The 15,917-nt window shown below is 43.0% G+C and overlaps 1 protein-coding gene across 1 annotated transcript in view; it reads right to left on the bottom strand.

Moving 5' to 3' along the window:
* SCUBE2 (signal peptide, CUB domain and EGF like domain containing 2) overlaps positions 1 to 15,917 on the bottom strand; it is an 82,597-nt gene that overhangs the window by 42,383 nt on the left and 24,297 nt on the right. Inside the window, exons 5-9 of the mRNA XM_019519974.1 lie at positions 11,245 to 11,370; positions 10,760 to 10,876; positions 9,421 to 9,510; positions 3,684 to 3,800; positions 1,989 to 2,111 (exon numbers count right to left, since the gene is read on the bottom strand). Coding sequence (XP_019375519.1) covers positions 1,989 to 2,111; positions 3,684 to 3,800; positions 9,421 to 9,510; positions 10,760 to 10,876; positions 11,245 to 11,370 — 573 coding nt within the window. The remainder of the gene's footprint in view (positions 1 to 1,988; positions 2,112 to 3,683; positions 3,801 to 9,420; positions 9,511 to 10,759; positions 10,877 to 11,244; positions 11,371 to 15,917) is intronic.

Genomic DNA, 15,917 nt, shown 5'->3' with positions numbered 1-15,917 from the left:
ATTTAGTGTATGGGCAAGCTTGATCCCAATGAAGTCAAAGGCAACTTTCTAATGGATTTCAATGGTGCAGCACCTCAGGCTATAAATACTGAATGTATTATTATCAAACGTTCCCTACACTGCTATCACAAAATGGAAAGCATGATGCATCCTAATGGGCCTTATCTGGTTCCCACAGCTGAGAGTTCTCATTACTAACAGGGCTCCCAGCCCAGAGGGCGCATGGTGTCCGCAGTGACCTGGAGCTCTGAGCACCGACAGGGTTTCCAACCACCAGCAGCTGGGAGTCCCATCAGTACTGGGAGCTGTCAGGTGCAGGACTGCATGGTGCTCCCCATGGCTGGGAGCTCTGTCACCTGACTGGGGCTCTCAGGTGGGGCAGATCATTGTTTTCCCCCAACTGGGAGCCCCAGTCAGCTGACAAGTGCTCCCACAGGAGCATGCTCTGGAGGCTGGGAGCACTGGTCATATGTTCAATTAAAGGCGTGATAGGAGCCACAAAGTTATTACATATATTTTGTATAATAACTTTCTTGCTTACTCCTGGTTTTATCACACCATTAAGTAAATGAATGCATGGCCGGGTCACTACTTAAGTGTGACTAACCAGTTAATCATGCCTTGAGTGTAAGTGGGGCCTAGGAGAAGCAACACAGACATCTGGAGATGAAATCCTTAAAATAAATAATTAATTCATAAACAGGTTCCATCAGAAATCTTGGAAATCCTACATTTCTCCAGCAAGTTTGCTCTGTGTAAATATTTGTCCTGTTAAGTCTGATCTAAAAAAGATGAGAAGGGACCACATTGCAGTGAAGTTTCCTGCCTGATAGTCAGCTCCATTTTCTGAAATTCATCATTAATGTCAGCTGGTTGTCTAGGAAATGGAATTATTCACTTGCCAAAATGATTGACCCACTTTATTTTAGCTGCTTGTTACATACTGTAGCTTTGCCAAAAACAACAAGACCACATTGCTAATTACTTTTTAATGTATTTGCACAGTTTAAATAAGGTTTATTTTCCTATATGTACAGAGCATTATATCAAAAAGCAAATATGTTTTGTTGAGCGGATGGGTGGTATCAATGCCATGCTGTCATCTTAAAATCAAATCTTTCTGCAATGTTTAAAAAATAATCTGAATGCACTTGTAAAGAATAGTGAATCCACTGCAACTTATATAAAGGGGTATAGGACTAAAATTTTATGGACTGAATACTTTTCTTTTTTTATTGAACCCAGGTATCTAACAAGTTCCAACCAAAAAATAAGGAGAGAAAAATGGTATTTTATTCTAAATTAACAAATGTTACCAAGTAAAATACTCTGGATTTGAAAACAGTTACTACAGCTAAAGTCCAGTTGCTTCCCTCTTCATTTCCTGTAAATGACTTTAGCCACTGAATACATGAAAAATTGCGTGACCTACATAAAGGGCTATCTGTTATAAAGTTATATTCTCTACTCACTATTTCTTCCAGATAATTATCTGTTATACAATGAATACCTTTTCAGACAATGTCCTAACGCATCTCTAACTGTAGTCAAACTCAGGCCTACAAACCGGCCCCATACACTGCGTGCAGCGCGTGCCCCTGATGGCCCCATGCACAATCTCCAGCACACAGGGCCCAGGTCAGAGCCAGTGAACACTGCATGTGGTGCACAGGCTGGCCCAAGGCATGTCACACGTAGCACACAGCTCCAGTTCAAGTCCCATGGGCAGCACCACTGGCTAAATAACTGGGCTCCATGGGCCAGATCTCCCCTGTCCTACTGTAACATCATGTCAAATGCTCTTCATTGACTCTTCACTGATTTAAAAACAGCTGTAGAGAGAAAACTCTACATACCTGTAAAAAAAAGCCATAAATACCTGGAAAAACCATAAATAATTGGAAATTATTCAATTAGCACTTCATCGCTGTGGTAGGTGTCTAACCCAATCAGATTTATTTACTTTTACTAAGTCCCCATGCACATACCTTGACAAGACTTCTCATCCGTCAATAATTTAAATCCTTTTTTGCAGCTGCAATCAAAACTGCCAACAGTGTTTTTACAGAAATGATGACAGCCTCCATTATTGGCCTGGCATTCATCTATATCTGTAACGGAAAAGCATTTAGCAAATAAACGGAACATGTCTGATGCCCTTTTGTCAGTTGGTCTCAAAGATGGACATGTCGTATGGATGAAACAACCAGATCTGACTGGGAATTTCATTTCTCAGCAAGTAAAGCCTGAAACTAAATCCAGTGACTGAACAATTCCAAACTGTGGGGAAGTTCAGATCCAGATCTAGAAATGAATTTTTCAATTCATGTGCATTTTCACTATTCCCTTTCATCCAGCCCAGGGGTGCTCAACCCTTGGTCCACAGGTCAGACCCAGCCCACAGCCTTGTGTCACCTAGCCTGCAGAGCTCCCCATGGGTGTGGCAGTGGGAGAGCAGTAGCACTACTTCCCCACTGCCAGATTTCCAGACCCTGGGGAGCTGCAGGCCCTGCACACTGGATCGGGTGCCCAATCCCAGCATGCAGGGCCAGAAAAGGGTAGCATCAGGCAACAGCCTAATACTGACACTTGCAGGTGACTGGGAGGAAGTGGCACTAGACCCCTGGGACCCAATCCCAGCACACTGCAGCAAGAGGGATGTGCCAAGCCCCGCGTACCAGTCCTGGTATGGGGGCAGAAGGAGGTGGTGCCAGGCCACTGGGACCCAATCCTGCCGTGCAGGGGAGCAAGAGGTAGTGCTGAGCCCCAGGACCCAATCCTGGTGCACAGGGCTTGATCCCACCCAGGGACTGGTCCCTCCACACTCATCTGGCCTGCACAGCCAAAAGATTGAGTGAGCACCACTGGCCTCACATGTGGCTCTCAATTTCACATACATGTGTAAATGTGCTTATAAAGGAACACTTTTCCTAGCTCATACCACTGGAGATTATAAACTCATTTACTGTTTGGAAACCCTTTAGAGTTTTCAACAAAATACCTTTTCTATTAAAGGTTTTAACTTTTTTTTTTTTTTATTCTCTCCTGTTTTCCCAAGCAATGCAGAAATTATAGGCAGAAAAGACTAGTGTCATCCTGTCCTTCTCATGCCAGCGAGAGTTCTTTTTCTCATTTTAAATGACTGAAGCAGAGAGTCACTCTGCTTGGCAGACCACTCACAGATTTTACCCTGGAGAATTTTATTCCAACGTTGAACCTAGATTTTCCTTTGCTTATTTCTAACCCATTATTTCTTGTTATAGCTGCTTGGACCAGCATAAATAATTCTACTGCTGCCTTCCTATTTAGAGTCTTCAAATATTAGAACCCTAATACTAAGTTGACAGTCTGATTCTCCATATTGATGTATGCAAATCTCTGCCTGTGAACAAGCAGGATCCCCTCAATACCACTAATGCATTACTATCTGCTGATCAGAGAAAGAGGCCATATTGGAGATGGGAAGAGGAGTCACAGGCAAAGTATGTTCCATATCTAAGCCTGGTGACTGGTATAACAGGCAGCATACACAAGATAGCTGTGTGTGTATTGTCCTGCCTTGTCCCTTCCCATGGCTAGTTATACTTTGGCTTTTCTCAAGATGCCCAGGAGTGTCCGTTGGAGACTGGTACAACTACTACAAGGTATTTATGCAGGTAGGCTGCCAAAAGTGCAAAACTTACCTTTGCAGGTCTTCCCATCCAGCTGGAGTGTAAATCCAACAGGACAGCTGCAATGAACTCCAGTTGAGGTATCTTTACATGTGCGGTCGCAGCCACCGTTATTGACAGCACAGGTTTCTAACAGACAAAATAAAGGTAACATTCACACAGGAACATAGATAAATAAAAAGTTGCAATGACAGAACGAGTAGATCCAACTCCACTGCTATTCTGCCACATTATACCTAACTATACCTTTCACCTGGTACATACAAAGCACAGGAAATGCTCTACAGACAACTGGTATGTCAGTATCAAGATCAGGACACATGTCCAGGTGTGCGAGGGAAGCCGTTTGGCACATTCCCCCCTACACTATCTCCAGCTTTCCTTGGGTGTTCCACACAGCTCTGACCTTCGTTCCTCTTTTGCTTCTCCCTCAGCCTAGTTTTGTTGGACAAGCCCATCTACAAACACAAATTCAACCACCGTCTCCCTGCTGATGATCCACAGATCTAGCTCTGTACTGCAGATGTGTCCCTCTTGCATCCAAACCGACACTTGACCTGTTCCTCTGATATCTCCTTCTGGATATCTAGCCAAGCTTAATGTGATCAAAGCAGAGCTCTCCACTTTCCCTCAGCCCTTCCCCATGACCTTCTTTCTCAGTCACCATGGACAACACCCCTGTCTGCCTGTCAGTCAGGCCTGGAACCTGGAAATCTTCTTAGACATTGATCTTTTTCCAGGTCCTAACATGCTGATGACATATGAATCTCTCAGACTCCTTCTACAAAACACCTTCAATGTGTAGTTTGTCCTATTGATCCAGGCACAGATCTCAGCCAGGCTCTTACCTTACGTAACTGTTACTGCAACATCCTTTCCTCTGGCCTTGATGCATGCAGTCTTGACTTACACATATCCATTCAGAATGCAATTGCAAAGATAATTTTCTTAGCGGGACAACTTAATTACATCTTCTCTCTCTTTGTTACTTCAATATGCACCCTTTCTCTTTGTATATAAGCTATTTTTCCTCACCTTCAAGGCCCATCATGGCCTATGCTTCTCCTGCCTATCTCCTTTCATTCACTATTGAGAGGATAGCTCCCACCCCTGACTGGTTAATAATGTCGGCTTTAAATTATTCACTCAATAGATTTTCAAATAAGCACTTCTGTACTTTCTCCCATGCTGCCCTTTAAGTTTGGGAGGAAAAGCATGCAAAATTATCAGTAAAACCACTTATTCAGGTGCCTAAGTATGGAATTAGGAGCCTAATGCTCAGCTCCTATTTTTTAAAACCTCAGCCCCAGCATTCATGCTCTTGCAGTCTTGGCTCTTTCTGCTGAGATTGCCAATGAGAACAGTAGATGATTACTGCCATCTTGGGGAATTCTGGCATGTTGTGGATATACGTTCTTTGTGAACTGTACTGCAACACATTTCTACTGGGTGATCATCAGATGATGGAGGACTGCCAGATGCTGCAACTTAAGACCAGACCAAAATGGCCCCACAGTATGCCAACCTTTTTCTGAGCCACCTGGAAGAAGAATTCCTCAAGGACTGCACCATCAAACCCTGGCTGTACTTCAAATGATGATGATGTTATCAATATATCTTGACTAAAAACCTGCAAACTCTGATTGAAATTCAGCAATCATCATCACTCCATCCGACTATTTCTTGAATACTCCAGCACCAACATTTCCTTTTTAGACACAATGATCAGTATCCAGAATGGTAAAATACAGACCATGTTATACAAGAAACCCACAGACCAACATACATATCTGCACAGAACCAGCAATCACCCTAAATACCCCAAGAAAACTGTAATATACAGTCAAGCCCTCAGATACCACCAAATTTGCACCAAGGAGAACACCAAGGGTTGCCACCTCACAAATCTCAAAAAGGCTTTCACTCAACAAGGACACTCCTCCAGAGGGATAGCTCGCATGTTTGAAAGAGCCACCCGGATACCATGTGAAGAATTGCTGTAGTACAGAATGAAAACCCCCATGAATCACCCTCCACTGGTTATGATATATCACCCCTCCCTTGAACCTATATGGAAAATCCTCAAACAATTGCAACCCAGACTAGAAGGAGACCCAATTCTCAAAGAGATCTTCTCAGAATCACCCATGATATCCTTTAAACAAGCACCGAACTTCACCAACCTCATCACCAGAAGCAAACTGCTGCAGCTAGCAAAGCAACCAAAACGCTGGCTTGCATTCATAGATGCTTCTCAGGCAAATCCCGGGATGTCTTTCTCCCCTTGTACTCGGCCTTGGTGAGGCTGCAACTGGAGTATTGTGTCCAGTTTTGGGCTCCACAATTCAAAAAGGATGTGGAGAAGCTTGAGAGAGTCCAGAGAAGAGCCACGCACATGATCAGAGGTCAGGAAAACAGACCTTACGATGACAGGCTGAGAGCCATGGGGCTCTTTAGCCTGGAAAAGCACAGGCTCAGGGGTGATCTGATGGCCACCTGTAAGTTTATCAGGGTGACCACCAGTACCTGGGGGAACGTTTGTTCACCAGAGCGCCCCAAGGGATGACGAGGTCAAATGGTTATAAACTACTGCAGGACCGTTTCAGGCTGGACGTAAGGAAGAATTTCTTTACTGTCCGAGCTCCCAAGGTCTGGAACAGCCTGCCATCGGAGGTGGTTCAAGCACCTACTCTGAACACCTTCAAGAGCAAATTGGATGTTTATCTTGCTGGGATCCTATGACCCCAGCTGACTTCCTGCCCTTTGGGCGGGGGGCTGGACTCAGTGATCTTCCAAGGTCCCTTCCAGCCCTAACGTCTATGAAAAACAAAAACAAAAACCTCCTACAGCTCAAAACACACCAAATGTATCCAGACCAGGCCAGTACAAGAAATGTAAAACCTGCCAACATATCTCCACCACCTCTGTCCTTGGACCGGTTCTCTTTAACGTCTTTATCAATGATGTGGACACTGGTGTCAGAAGAACACTGGCCAAGTTTGCCAATGACACTAAACTTTGGGGCATAGGGTCCACACCCGAGGACAGGCTAGTGATCCAGGCCAACTTGGATAAGCTTAGCAAGTGGACAGATACAAACCTGATGACGTTCAATACCGATAAAAGCAAGGTACTCCACCTCTGGGAAAAAAACCCTGCAGCATGCTTATAGGCTCGGCGGTGCTAAGCACGCTAGCACCGCAGCTGAAAGAGACTTAGGGGTCATGATTGACCACAAGATGGACATGAGCCACCAATGCAATGTCGCAGCTGGTAAAGCAAACAAAACTCTGGCTTGCATCTATAAATGCTTCTCAAGTAAATCTCAGGATGTCATCCTCCCGCTGTACTCGGCCTTGGTGAGGCTGCAGCCGGAGCACTGCATCCAATTCTGGGCTCCACAATTCAAGAAGGATGTTGAGAAGCTTGAAAGGGTGCAGAGGAGAGGCACGTGTATGATCAGAGGGCAAGAGAACAGGCCTTATGATGAGAGGCTGAGAGCCATTGGGCTTGTCAGCCTGGAAAAGCGCAGGCTCAGGGGGGACTTGGTGGCTGCCTATAAGTACATAAGGGGCGTGCATCAGGATCCGGGGGGATGTCTGCTCACCAGAGTGCCCCAAGAGATTAACAAGGACCAACTGTCATAAACCACGACTGTTTTAGGCTGGGCATAAGGAAAAATGTCTTCACTGTCCGAGCCCCCAAGACCTGGAACAGACTCCCTCCAGAAGTGGTGCAGGCGGCTACTGTGGACCCATTCAAGAAACGTTTGGATGCTTATCTTGCTGGGATCCTTTGACCCTAGCTGACTTTCTGCCTCTGGGCCAGGGGTTGGACTTGATGATCTTCAAGGTCCCTTCTACCCCTAACATCTATGAAATCTATGAAATCTTCACTGACTGCCTCTCTTGCATGCATACCAGCCTCTGGCTTCTTTACTATTCATCCCATCCAAGAGGAGCGCACACCAACTGCAGATGCTTCCTCAGCCTGACAAAGGGCATTTAAACCAGAAAGCTTGCTGAGAAGAATTTTTCCAACTATTTGAGTTGGTCTAATAAAAGATATCAGATTTACTCAAAGAACCTTGTCTCCCTATGTCCTTAGACCAACACAGCTACAACCTATAGCCCCATATCCAAATATGTATTTTATGATTAATTCAGCCCCTGGAAATATCACTGGATTAAATGTTTAACAGCTAGATTTAACTCATACAGAAAGAGCTAATATGAAAAGAAAAAGTAATGTCTCTTTCACATGCAAACAAAAGTGAGGGGGTTGACATTTCTTGCAGGCACAGTGAGGATGTGGGTCTCTCCTCCACTGCCCCTTAGCTATAATTGCAAGGGTGGACTTCAACCCATACCAGGCCTCCCATTATGGTGAATTTTCCCATACATTTTAAATGGCACACAAACAGACAGACTTCACTATTCTAAATTGGGGTGCTCAAGCCACAGCCCACAGAACCACATCAACTGGCCCACAGGGATTCCCAGAATTTGATGGTGCGGTAGTGGTGGCAATGTTAATTGCTGCTTCCATGCTGCCACATTTCCAGACCATGGAGTACCCCATGAACCAGATAGCATGGTCCTGTGCACTAGATCTGGAATGCAGGGCTGCAGGGAGATGGCATGGGACCTGATCCGGGTGCACAAGGCTAAGCAGAGGCAGCGTAGAGATTATCCAAAAACACGGGATAGAAGGAAATGGTGTGGGGCCCCGATTCAGGTGCACAGGGCCAGGCTAGCATAGGGCTCTATCCTGGCATGTGGGGCCCATGGACTAGCCCCATGCCACTCATCTAGCATGTGAGACTAAAAGGCTGAGCACCAGTGCTTTCAATGTTCAAAACACGTTTAAAGGAAACTGTACTGGAGTCTCCTCTTCCACAGACCAGATTTGCAATGTTGTATCTTTATTTAAAGGAAGCAGTTGTCTGTTGATGACTCACAACACAATTAAGTATAGGAACTAACTGTGTTCCCACCTCTGAGTTAAAAATGTAGAGAGTCCAAATCTTTAGTCCAAATATAGATACAAACAGGCCTTGTCCACATTCTACCTTTTAAATATTTGTTACCCGAGTCTTCTCTCATGGCTAGAGCTGTAGGCTTGTGAATCTTCAGCAGAGAACAGTTAATGCCTGAAAGTCACTAAAGTCTTACTATTTGCATTCTAAGTAGCATCTAAGCAGACCGGAATGATGTTTTCCCTCAGAATCTGGATGTTCATAATACAAGTCTCATAGCCAGGAAACGCGGACTAGAGGTTTTAGACGATGACGAAGGACTCTGAAAGATCTCTGTTCAGTTTCCAGCTCTATTACAGACTTTCATTATAACATTGGAAAAGTCACTTAATCTCTGGGCCATCATTTTAATGGGAGTTAAGCACATGTCCTATTTAGGCTGTGAATGGTAGAATAGGCATGTAGGGAGAACCCTGCAGGCAAGTGGTTACTTACAGAGTAGGTTTCTTGTCTCTGGCTCCCCTCCTATTGACAAACATCCCAGATACAGTACATGGTTATTTATGCACTATGGGGCCTTAATCTTTCTTTGAATGGAGATTCCATTCACTTCCACTTCAGTGAGTCACATATGTCACTCCTAGGGCAGAGTTTACCCTGCAGTCATAATAACTAGAATGGAAAATAGTTATTCAAGACAATAGGTTTTCATTGTGTGAGACCAGTTAAAAACCCCCCTAGAGCAAAACAATATCAGGTTGCCATTTTTACCCATGAGGAGCCGCCGTTTCACCCGTTTGTCCACATCAGTTCCCCCTGTGGCATTGCTTTCAGAGATCTCCACCATGGTCTCCTCTCTCACTGCAATGCAGGTAAACAGGAAAAAAAGTCAGTGCACAATGGTGTAATCATAATCATAACTCTCTCTTGTATTATATGCCCTTTGAATGCTAAAATAAAATAATAAAATAACAAGCTATGCAGATACTTACATCCAGTATCATAGGCAGAACTGAATGCACAGAAATATGAAAAACTGAATGTCACAAATAAATGCTTGAAAACAGAACAGCATAAAAATATCCTCATCAAAGTGGGATGGCACTTTTTTTTGTTAATTTTAATTTATATTTTTAAAGACCCAAATGGTCACCTTAGAACCATAGAAAATGCAGCAGATAGGGTGAACCGTGTAACAACAAAGAGTTAATGAAATATCATTAGTTGATTCAGCATCATTTGCAGGCTACTGAAAAATTTGGCCAATTATGGCTGGGATTACATTTTTCTTTTTAATCAGTGGTCAGTGAACTTTTCCAGTGGAAAAGTTTGCTAGTCTTTGAAGCATTCATTCTTATCTGCCAGAGCATTTAGTTACGTCTAAAATGGATGTATTTCTATCAAGTTATGCTCTAAGTTCAATCAGAAGTTAGAGCTTTAATGAAGTCATTTTTTGGAGAAATTCTGTGGTCTGCATTATACAGAAATCCCTGTTCAGAGATCTCCTGTCTACCTTCTAGCCTTCAGGTATGTAGGAATACTGAGGAAAAATGAATTCTCCTCTGGTTCCAGAGAGTTTACCTCACAGCTACCAGAACAAAGTTCAAACTACAACAGCGAAAGGAAGAGTCTCATTGTTACTTAAAAACATAAGTTAATTTTCTTCTTAACATTCTGGGCCAAACTGAGTAGTCATAAGGCAGCTCTTACAGGGCAGCTGAGGATATCTCTGCCAGGGGAATCCTCCAGGTGATGTACAGCTGGCTTTATACCAACTGCTCCAGGCGTTTTCTTCTATTGTGGTGCCCTCACCCTGGTCAGAAGAATGCGCCCTACCAGACCATTCCTCCACACATCCCTATGGGAGCTCTAAATTATACCAGGTGCAAACCTGGACCCCAGTTCAGGGGAAGCAGAAATGTGATCTAAAGGCATTTTCCTGCTATTCCCAGGAATCTGCCCTATACATTGAAGAGTGTTTAGATCTAGTTTTTTTGCAATTGGTCAGCCATATAACTTAAACACGTCACTCATGCAGAAATAGAAACTTTCTGAAACCATTATAAGCAGCAGTCATTGAAGGACAAGGATCCATCCAGCGCTTACTGACCAAGGCAGGTTTTCCCATCCAACTGCATTATGTACTTTGGATGACATCCACAAATGGGCCCATCATCAGCATCCTCACATGTATGCTGACACCCTCCATTTCCGTGAATGCAGGTCACTGGAGAAGAAAATAGTTTCAGAAAATTCACCAGGATTTTTGAAAAACTGAATCTGATGTCCTCTCCACTCTGCTAAGATGGTTTTGTTTATTGTATCCTCAGTGAAATTTAAACAGTGCAGAGTGCTTGTGCAGATACTTATATAAAATGGGTAAATTTCAGTCCTGTGCTTGAACAGTAAAACTTTGTAAAATCTACTGATCTGAATACTTCACTTTATCAAACACCTCAAGTTTCAATGTATGGTCCTGGCATATGCACGCATACAACCCCCAACTTAGCAATCAGCTAAATTGATAAAAAGATAAACAACAACATTTATCTTTGTTCACTTTGAGAAACAGTAAATGTGTAGAACGCTACGTACAAATGCAGTCCCTCTGGTTCTTGGCCATCTCAAATCCAGGCCTGCATTCACATGCCACTCCTCCTTTTGGTGTTTCTCTGCAGATATGGGCGCAGCCATGATCTTTATTCATGCAGTTCATGCCTTCTGCAAAACAGTACGTATGTGACATCAATCAGTATTTGCAGTGTCTTTGGAGGCAGGTGACTGTACTGACAAACATCAGCCCAACCCTAAGAAAACAGAAAGGAACCTGGACCTGTTAAAAGAATCTGGTTCATCTGAACAAAGCAAAAAAAGTATCGGCTAATATACAAGAAATACAAAGCAAAGGAAAAGCCCTGCATAGCTATTCCCTAGTTCAGCTCCTTTGCTTGCTACTGCCTTTCACATTGTAAAGTCTGCTGAGCAGGAGCTTGTACAGCACCTGTGTTTTTGTGCTTATACAGTGCCTGCACAATGAGCACAAACTTTTACTGAAGCTTTTTAGTGCTACCATAATACAAATATTTATTAGTATTTAGTAATGATAATTTTTCTGCCCAGTGACTTGAATTGAGACCTATAGAACCAGATCCCAAGGCACCCATTCACTCTTCATGATTCCCATAAAATAGCAAAAGGGTACGTAAAAGAAAGGGAATGCTGGAATTCATTTGGACTTATAAAAAAAAAAAAATCACACATTTTTTACTTTTTTGTTTGAATGGCTGGATTGGATCAGGAGATTCATAGAGCAACATTTTCCTAAGTAGTTATGACCTGGCCAAGCATGCTGAATTGACAGGCAGCATAAGAACTTACTGTTTTAGGAGCATCTAAATCGCTCTCACTTATATTGGGCTTTTTTAATTTCAGCCCCAACATTTTAACATTACCTTAGCATGGTTATCATGCTGTTTTCTGTAGAGCTGCATGTATGTATTACATGACTGACTGCATAACTGAACACAAGTTAATACAAGAAAACATGCTCTGGACCTGAACAAATGAATGATGTGACATTAGTTGACTTTTGCTTCCTTTTGGTGCACCTCATAAAAACATCTTGTTGTTTTGCCTTTGACAGTTACAAGCTGTTCACACTCTGGTACTTAATCTGTAGCTGTTGCTGCAACTCATCTGGCCCCTGCCAAAGGCTGTAGTCAATTAAACAATGAGGGAATGTTCCTCAAATTAGTGTGAAGTCCTCACTCTCCAGCATTTCAGCTAAATCAATGCCCCAGATACGAACAAGACTGTATCATGCTTCCAAGTGTCAAAAATCCAAAGTTTATTTTTGTTCTCTGGTCCATAAAGCATCTATTGCATCTCACAGACATTTTGATGCAGGAGCTCTCCCCTCACTGGGGTTTCCTTACCATAGTACCCAGCAGTAAAAGCAATGCAATTGCTCGGCTGTTCTTTTGGAATTACTTAAAAAGTGTAAAATGCCAAGGGCTAGATCCTCTAGTCTGGCAAACACAATACAGGAAAGGGAGTTCAGAAATCTTGGGGACCCCTCTGAGGACACTTACGCCAGGTTGAAGGCTCCTTTGCTTTAGAGCTGGGCTTTAATCCTGGTAGATTTCTTAGGGACAGATCCTGTGCACAAGGGAAATTCTCTGAATACAGGAAAGACTTTGCACTCAGTACTGGAAGATTAGCCTGTGCAACTGGAATAGCCCCTGCATCTATATATCTACTATGTCACTGAAAGGAGAGGTTGGATCAACATAATTGTGATGGTCCACCATAGCCCCTACCCTGGGGATCTTACAATATAAAAGGGAGTTCACCATCTAAGCTACAGACTGTTGCTATTAATGTCCAGCAATCTAGCTTGTCCAGTCTATTACTGGCTATCGGCTAACAGTAAAAGCTTCTACTGCTGCTTAGGTACTGCCAAAGAGGTAGCAGCAAAGAGGCAACATGGAACTGTTCATCTCTCAGAGAAGTCTGTCTGTGCATGAGGAAGGATGAGATGCAGTTTTAAAGCACCAGCCTAAGACTTAGGAGACTGGGGTTCACTTTCCCTGCTCCCTTGTCTGATCTCAGTCAAGTCACTCAGTCTCTCAGTGCTAGAACAACAGCACTTCTCTCTCTCATAAGGGTTCTGAGGATAATTACAGTAAATATCATGAGACAGTCAGATATTTCAAAATGAGGGCTCCATAAGTACCTATGGCAGATGGACTGAAATGCGAGCAAAGTATCAACTATACTGAATCCAGTGCTCTGAACCTGGCCACTTGAAGACATTTGTTCAGACTGAAAAGCTATGCTGCTGAAGCAGTTCTCACTCTGAAGCAGTTCCCTAGATATCAAGACTGAAAGTGCATGGAGGGTGTTCTAGGGCCTAGGCAAACCTTGCAAATTGCCTGTCCACATATCAGTATAAATCTGTGGCCTAGTCCATTGTAGGCGCCATGGTACACAAAAACATCACAGAGATGGAAAGGTCTTAGCAAGATATACAATGTATATACACATTAAAAAAAATCTTTGGCTGAGTCACTCATGCAGTGTTGGAGGGCAAAACAGAAATCAGGTTTCCATATCAGAATTTTGGAGGTTTAAATAGCAAGCTCTCATATAATTTAGCAGCACCAGCCAGCATAAGATTCCTTGTTGAATCCTTCTGCATTTCTTAAAGTCAGCAGAGAATAGAGAAAGAATGAATGCCACTAGAAGACAGACACTTCATCTCATGGAGAATTGTATGTTACAATAAACTGTTCTGAGGCAGGGTTTCCTAAGAACAGGTGCTAAACAATCCCAACTTTTGATTTCTTCTTGGCCAGTGCAATTACCTCGAGTACTCTGTACAGTGTGGTGGCTAAGTGTATCATGGGTTCTATCCCATGTCTACTGAATTAACTTTGATTCGTTGCATTGGTAGCAGGATCAGACCTCGGACAAGAATCCAAGACCAATCTCATTGCAAAAAAGAAAATAGGTAAATGCTTTTGTATCCTGGACATTTTAAAAAGTTTTTCCTTGTGCATCTCCATTGCTAAATGAAGGGAAAAGTGCTGCATTGGGAATGGAAGCCAACTTCTCATGCATGCTCAGTTACATTTTAATTAGGCAATTACTTTGCATATTAGATTTTTGACATCCCAGTTTTAGGCTACAGTATTCTTCCTCTATTAAGAAAGCTTTAAACAACAAAAGAATAGATGCAAGGCTGCTCAGATTATTCTGCTCTGCTGGCTTTTTGATTCCTTTCCCACAGCGAGGACTCTGTAGAAGTCTAACAAGACAATGATGCCTCAAATCCTACAGAACATACAAAGGAGCCCAGAGAGCCCCACATGAAAGCTATCATCCACTATTATGCTGTCAATCAAGGATCTGTGCATCACATAAGATCACAAATTAGCCTTATTAACTCCAGTGTTTTTTCATGACATTTCTAAGTTTGAACATGCAGTATGATCTGCCTGTTAGCTAAGAGGTGTTAAGAAAGCATTAGGAGAATTAACGGCTTAGTTTCCGTTAACAAAGTAATTTCTTTGTGTTCATTCAACTCATGAAGGAGAAACTGTTCAAGCAGGTACTTTGGTAAAGTTCACTGAACTCAAACAAATGGTTTAAGTGCTGAATTGGGAATTGCTCAGTTCTTTGCTTGTGGAATTCGTTTGCTTCTTCACAGAGAGCTAAAAAGGCACCTTCCAAAATGGACCACACTGCAAGAATAGAATCCCCTTTGAATGATGGAGCTGAACGGGATCTGACCAAGAGGAAAATAAAAATCAAGAGTAGCTGATATAAAATGCTATTTCATGTAGGAGAAAAGCATGTTTGAATATTTACTATAAACCAAGTGCATGTATCTGGCAGTCGAGGTTACCACCTATAAGAGCAGCTCCAGTGACCACTGAAGCCAGCAAACAGAAATTTAACTGTAAATGATTTGAAGCCTAAGGCCAGGCTTTATACTAATGTATTCTCTGCACACTCCCCACACTGGGAATGCAAGAAGTCAAAATGGTGTATGTCCTGCCAGATTTACAGCCAGTTTATTAAACTCTACTAAGCACCAAGGGTTGGTGCTATTTGTAAAGGGAGGGCCATTCATTATCATTATCATCACCACTCTGCTGTGAACATCCAAGTTTTGATTTTGGACATGTCATTGCAGGTGCATAACAAAGAAAAAGGGAAAGGTTGTAAATGTGCAAAAAGCTACCAAGATCTCAGAGCTGACTGGCCAGTGAAGCAGTGTGGGAAAGCCTAACACCAAAGAGCACTATGCCCTTCTGCACCAGGTGAAGAGAGGGATTAAGCCAGGGCACTGTATTCACTGCAGCCCGCTCTCAGAGATGCTTTAGCTCTTGATACTCTCAGAGAGGCTGCAGCTGGCCTGATGTGCCTCCAGGAAACTGGCCCAAGTGGCCACGGCTTTAAATGTGGTCATAACCCTGCAACTCCTTTTTTTCCAACCTATTTTAGAGTAAAAGAAGTAAATAATTTTCTTGTGTGTAACATGCTTCAATGGAAAGGAACCCAGAGCGAGATCCTCATCAGCTGGACCAATGATAATGGGATGCATGTCAATAATAATGCTTATTTTAATGGTGAAAACCTGCATGCATGATATTCTCCTTGACGGTGCAGACTCAGTATTAGGAAGTAAACAACAAAGCAAAAAGCCACACGTGTGGGATTTCACTGTGTTATTGGAGCAATGTCCTCACAAAGCAAGCGCC

This window comes from Gavialis gangeticus, unplaced genomic scaffold (genome assembly GCF_001723915.1).
Source record: "Gavialis gangeticus isolate Ggan-Ray unplaced genomic scaffold, GavGan_comp1, whole genome shotgun sequence".
NCBI lineage: Eukaryota > Metazoa > Chordata > Crocodylia > Gavialidae > Gavialis > Gavialis gangeticus.
The sequence above is the reverse complement of the archived record's forward strand: the minus strand, read 5'-3'. Positions and strand labels throughout refer to the sequence as shown.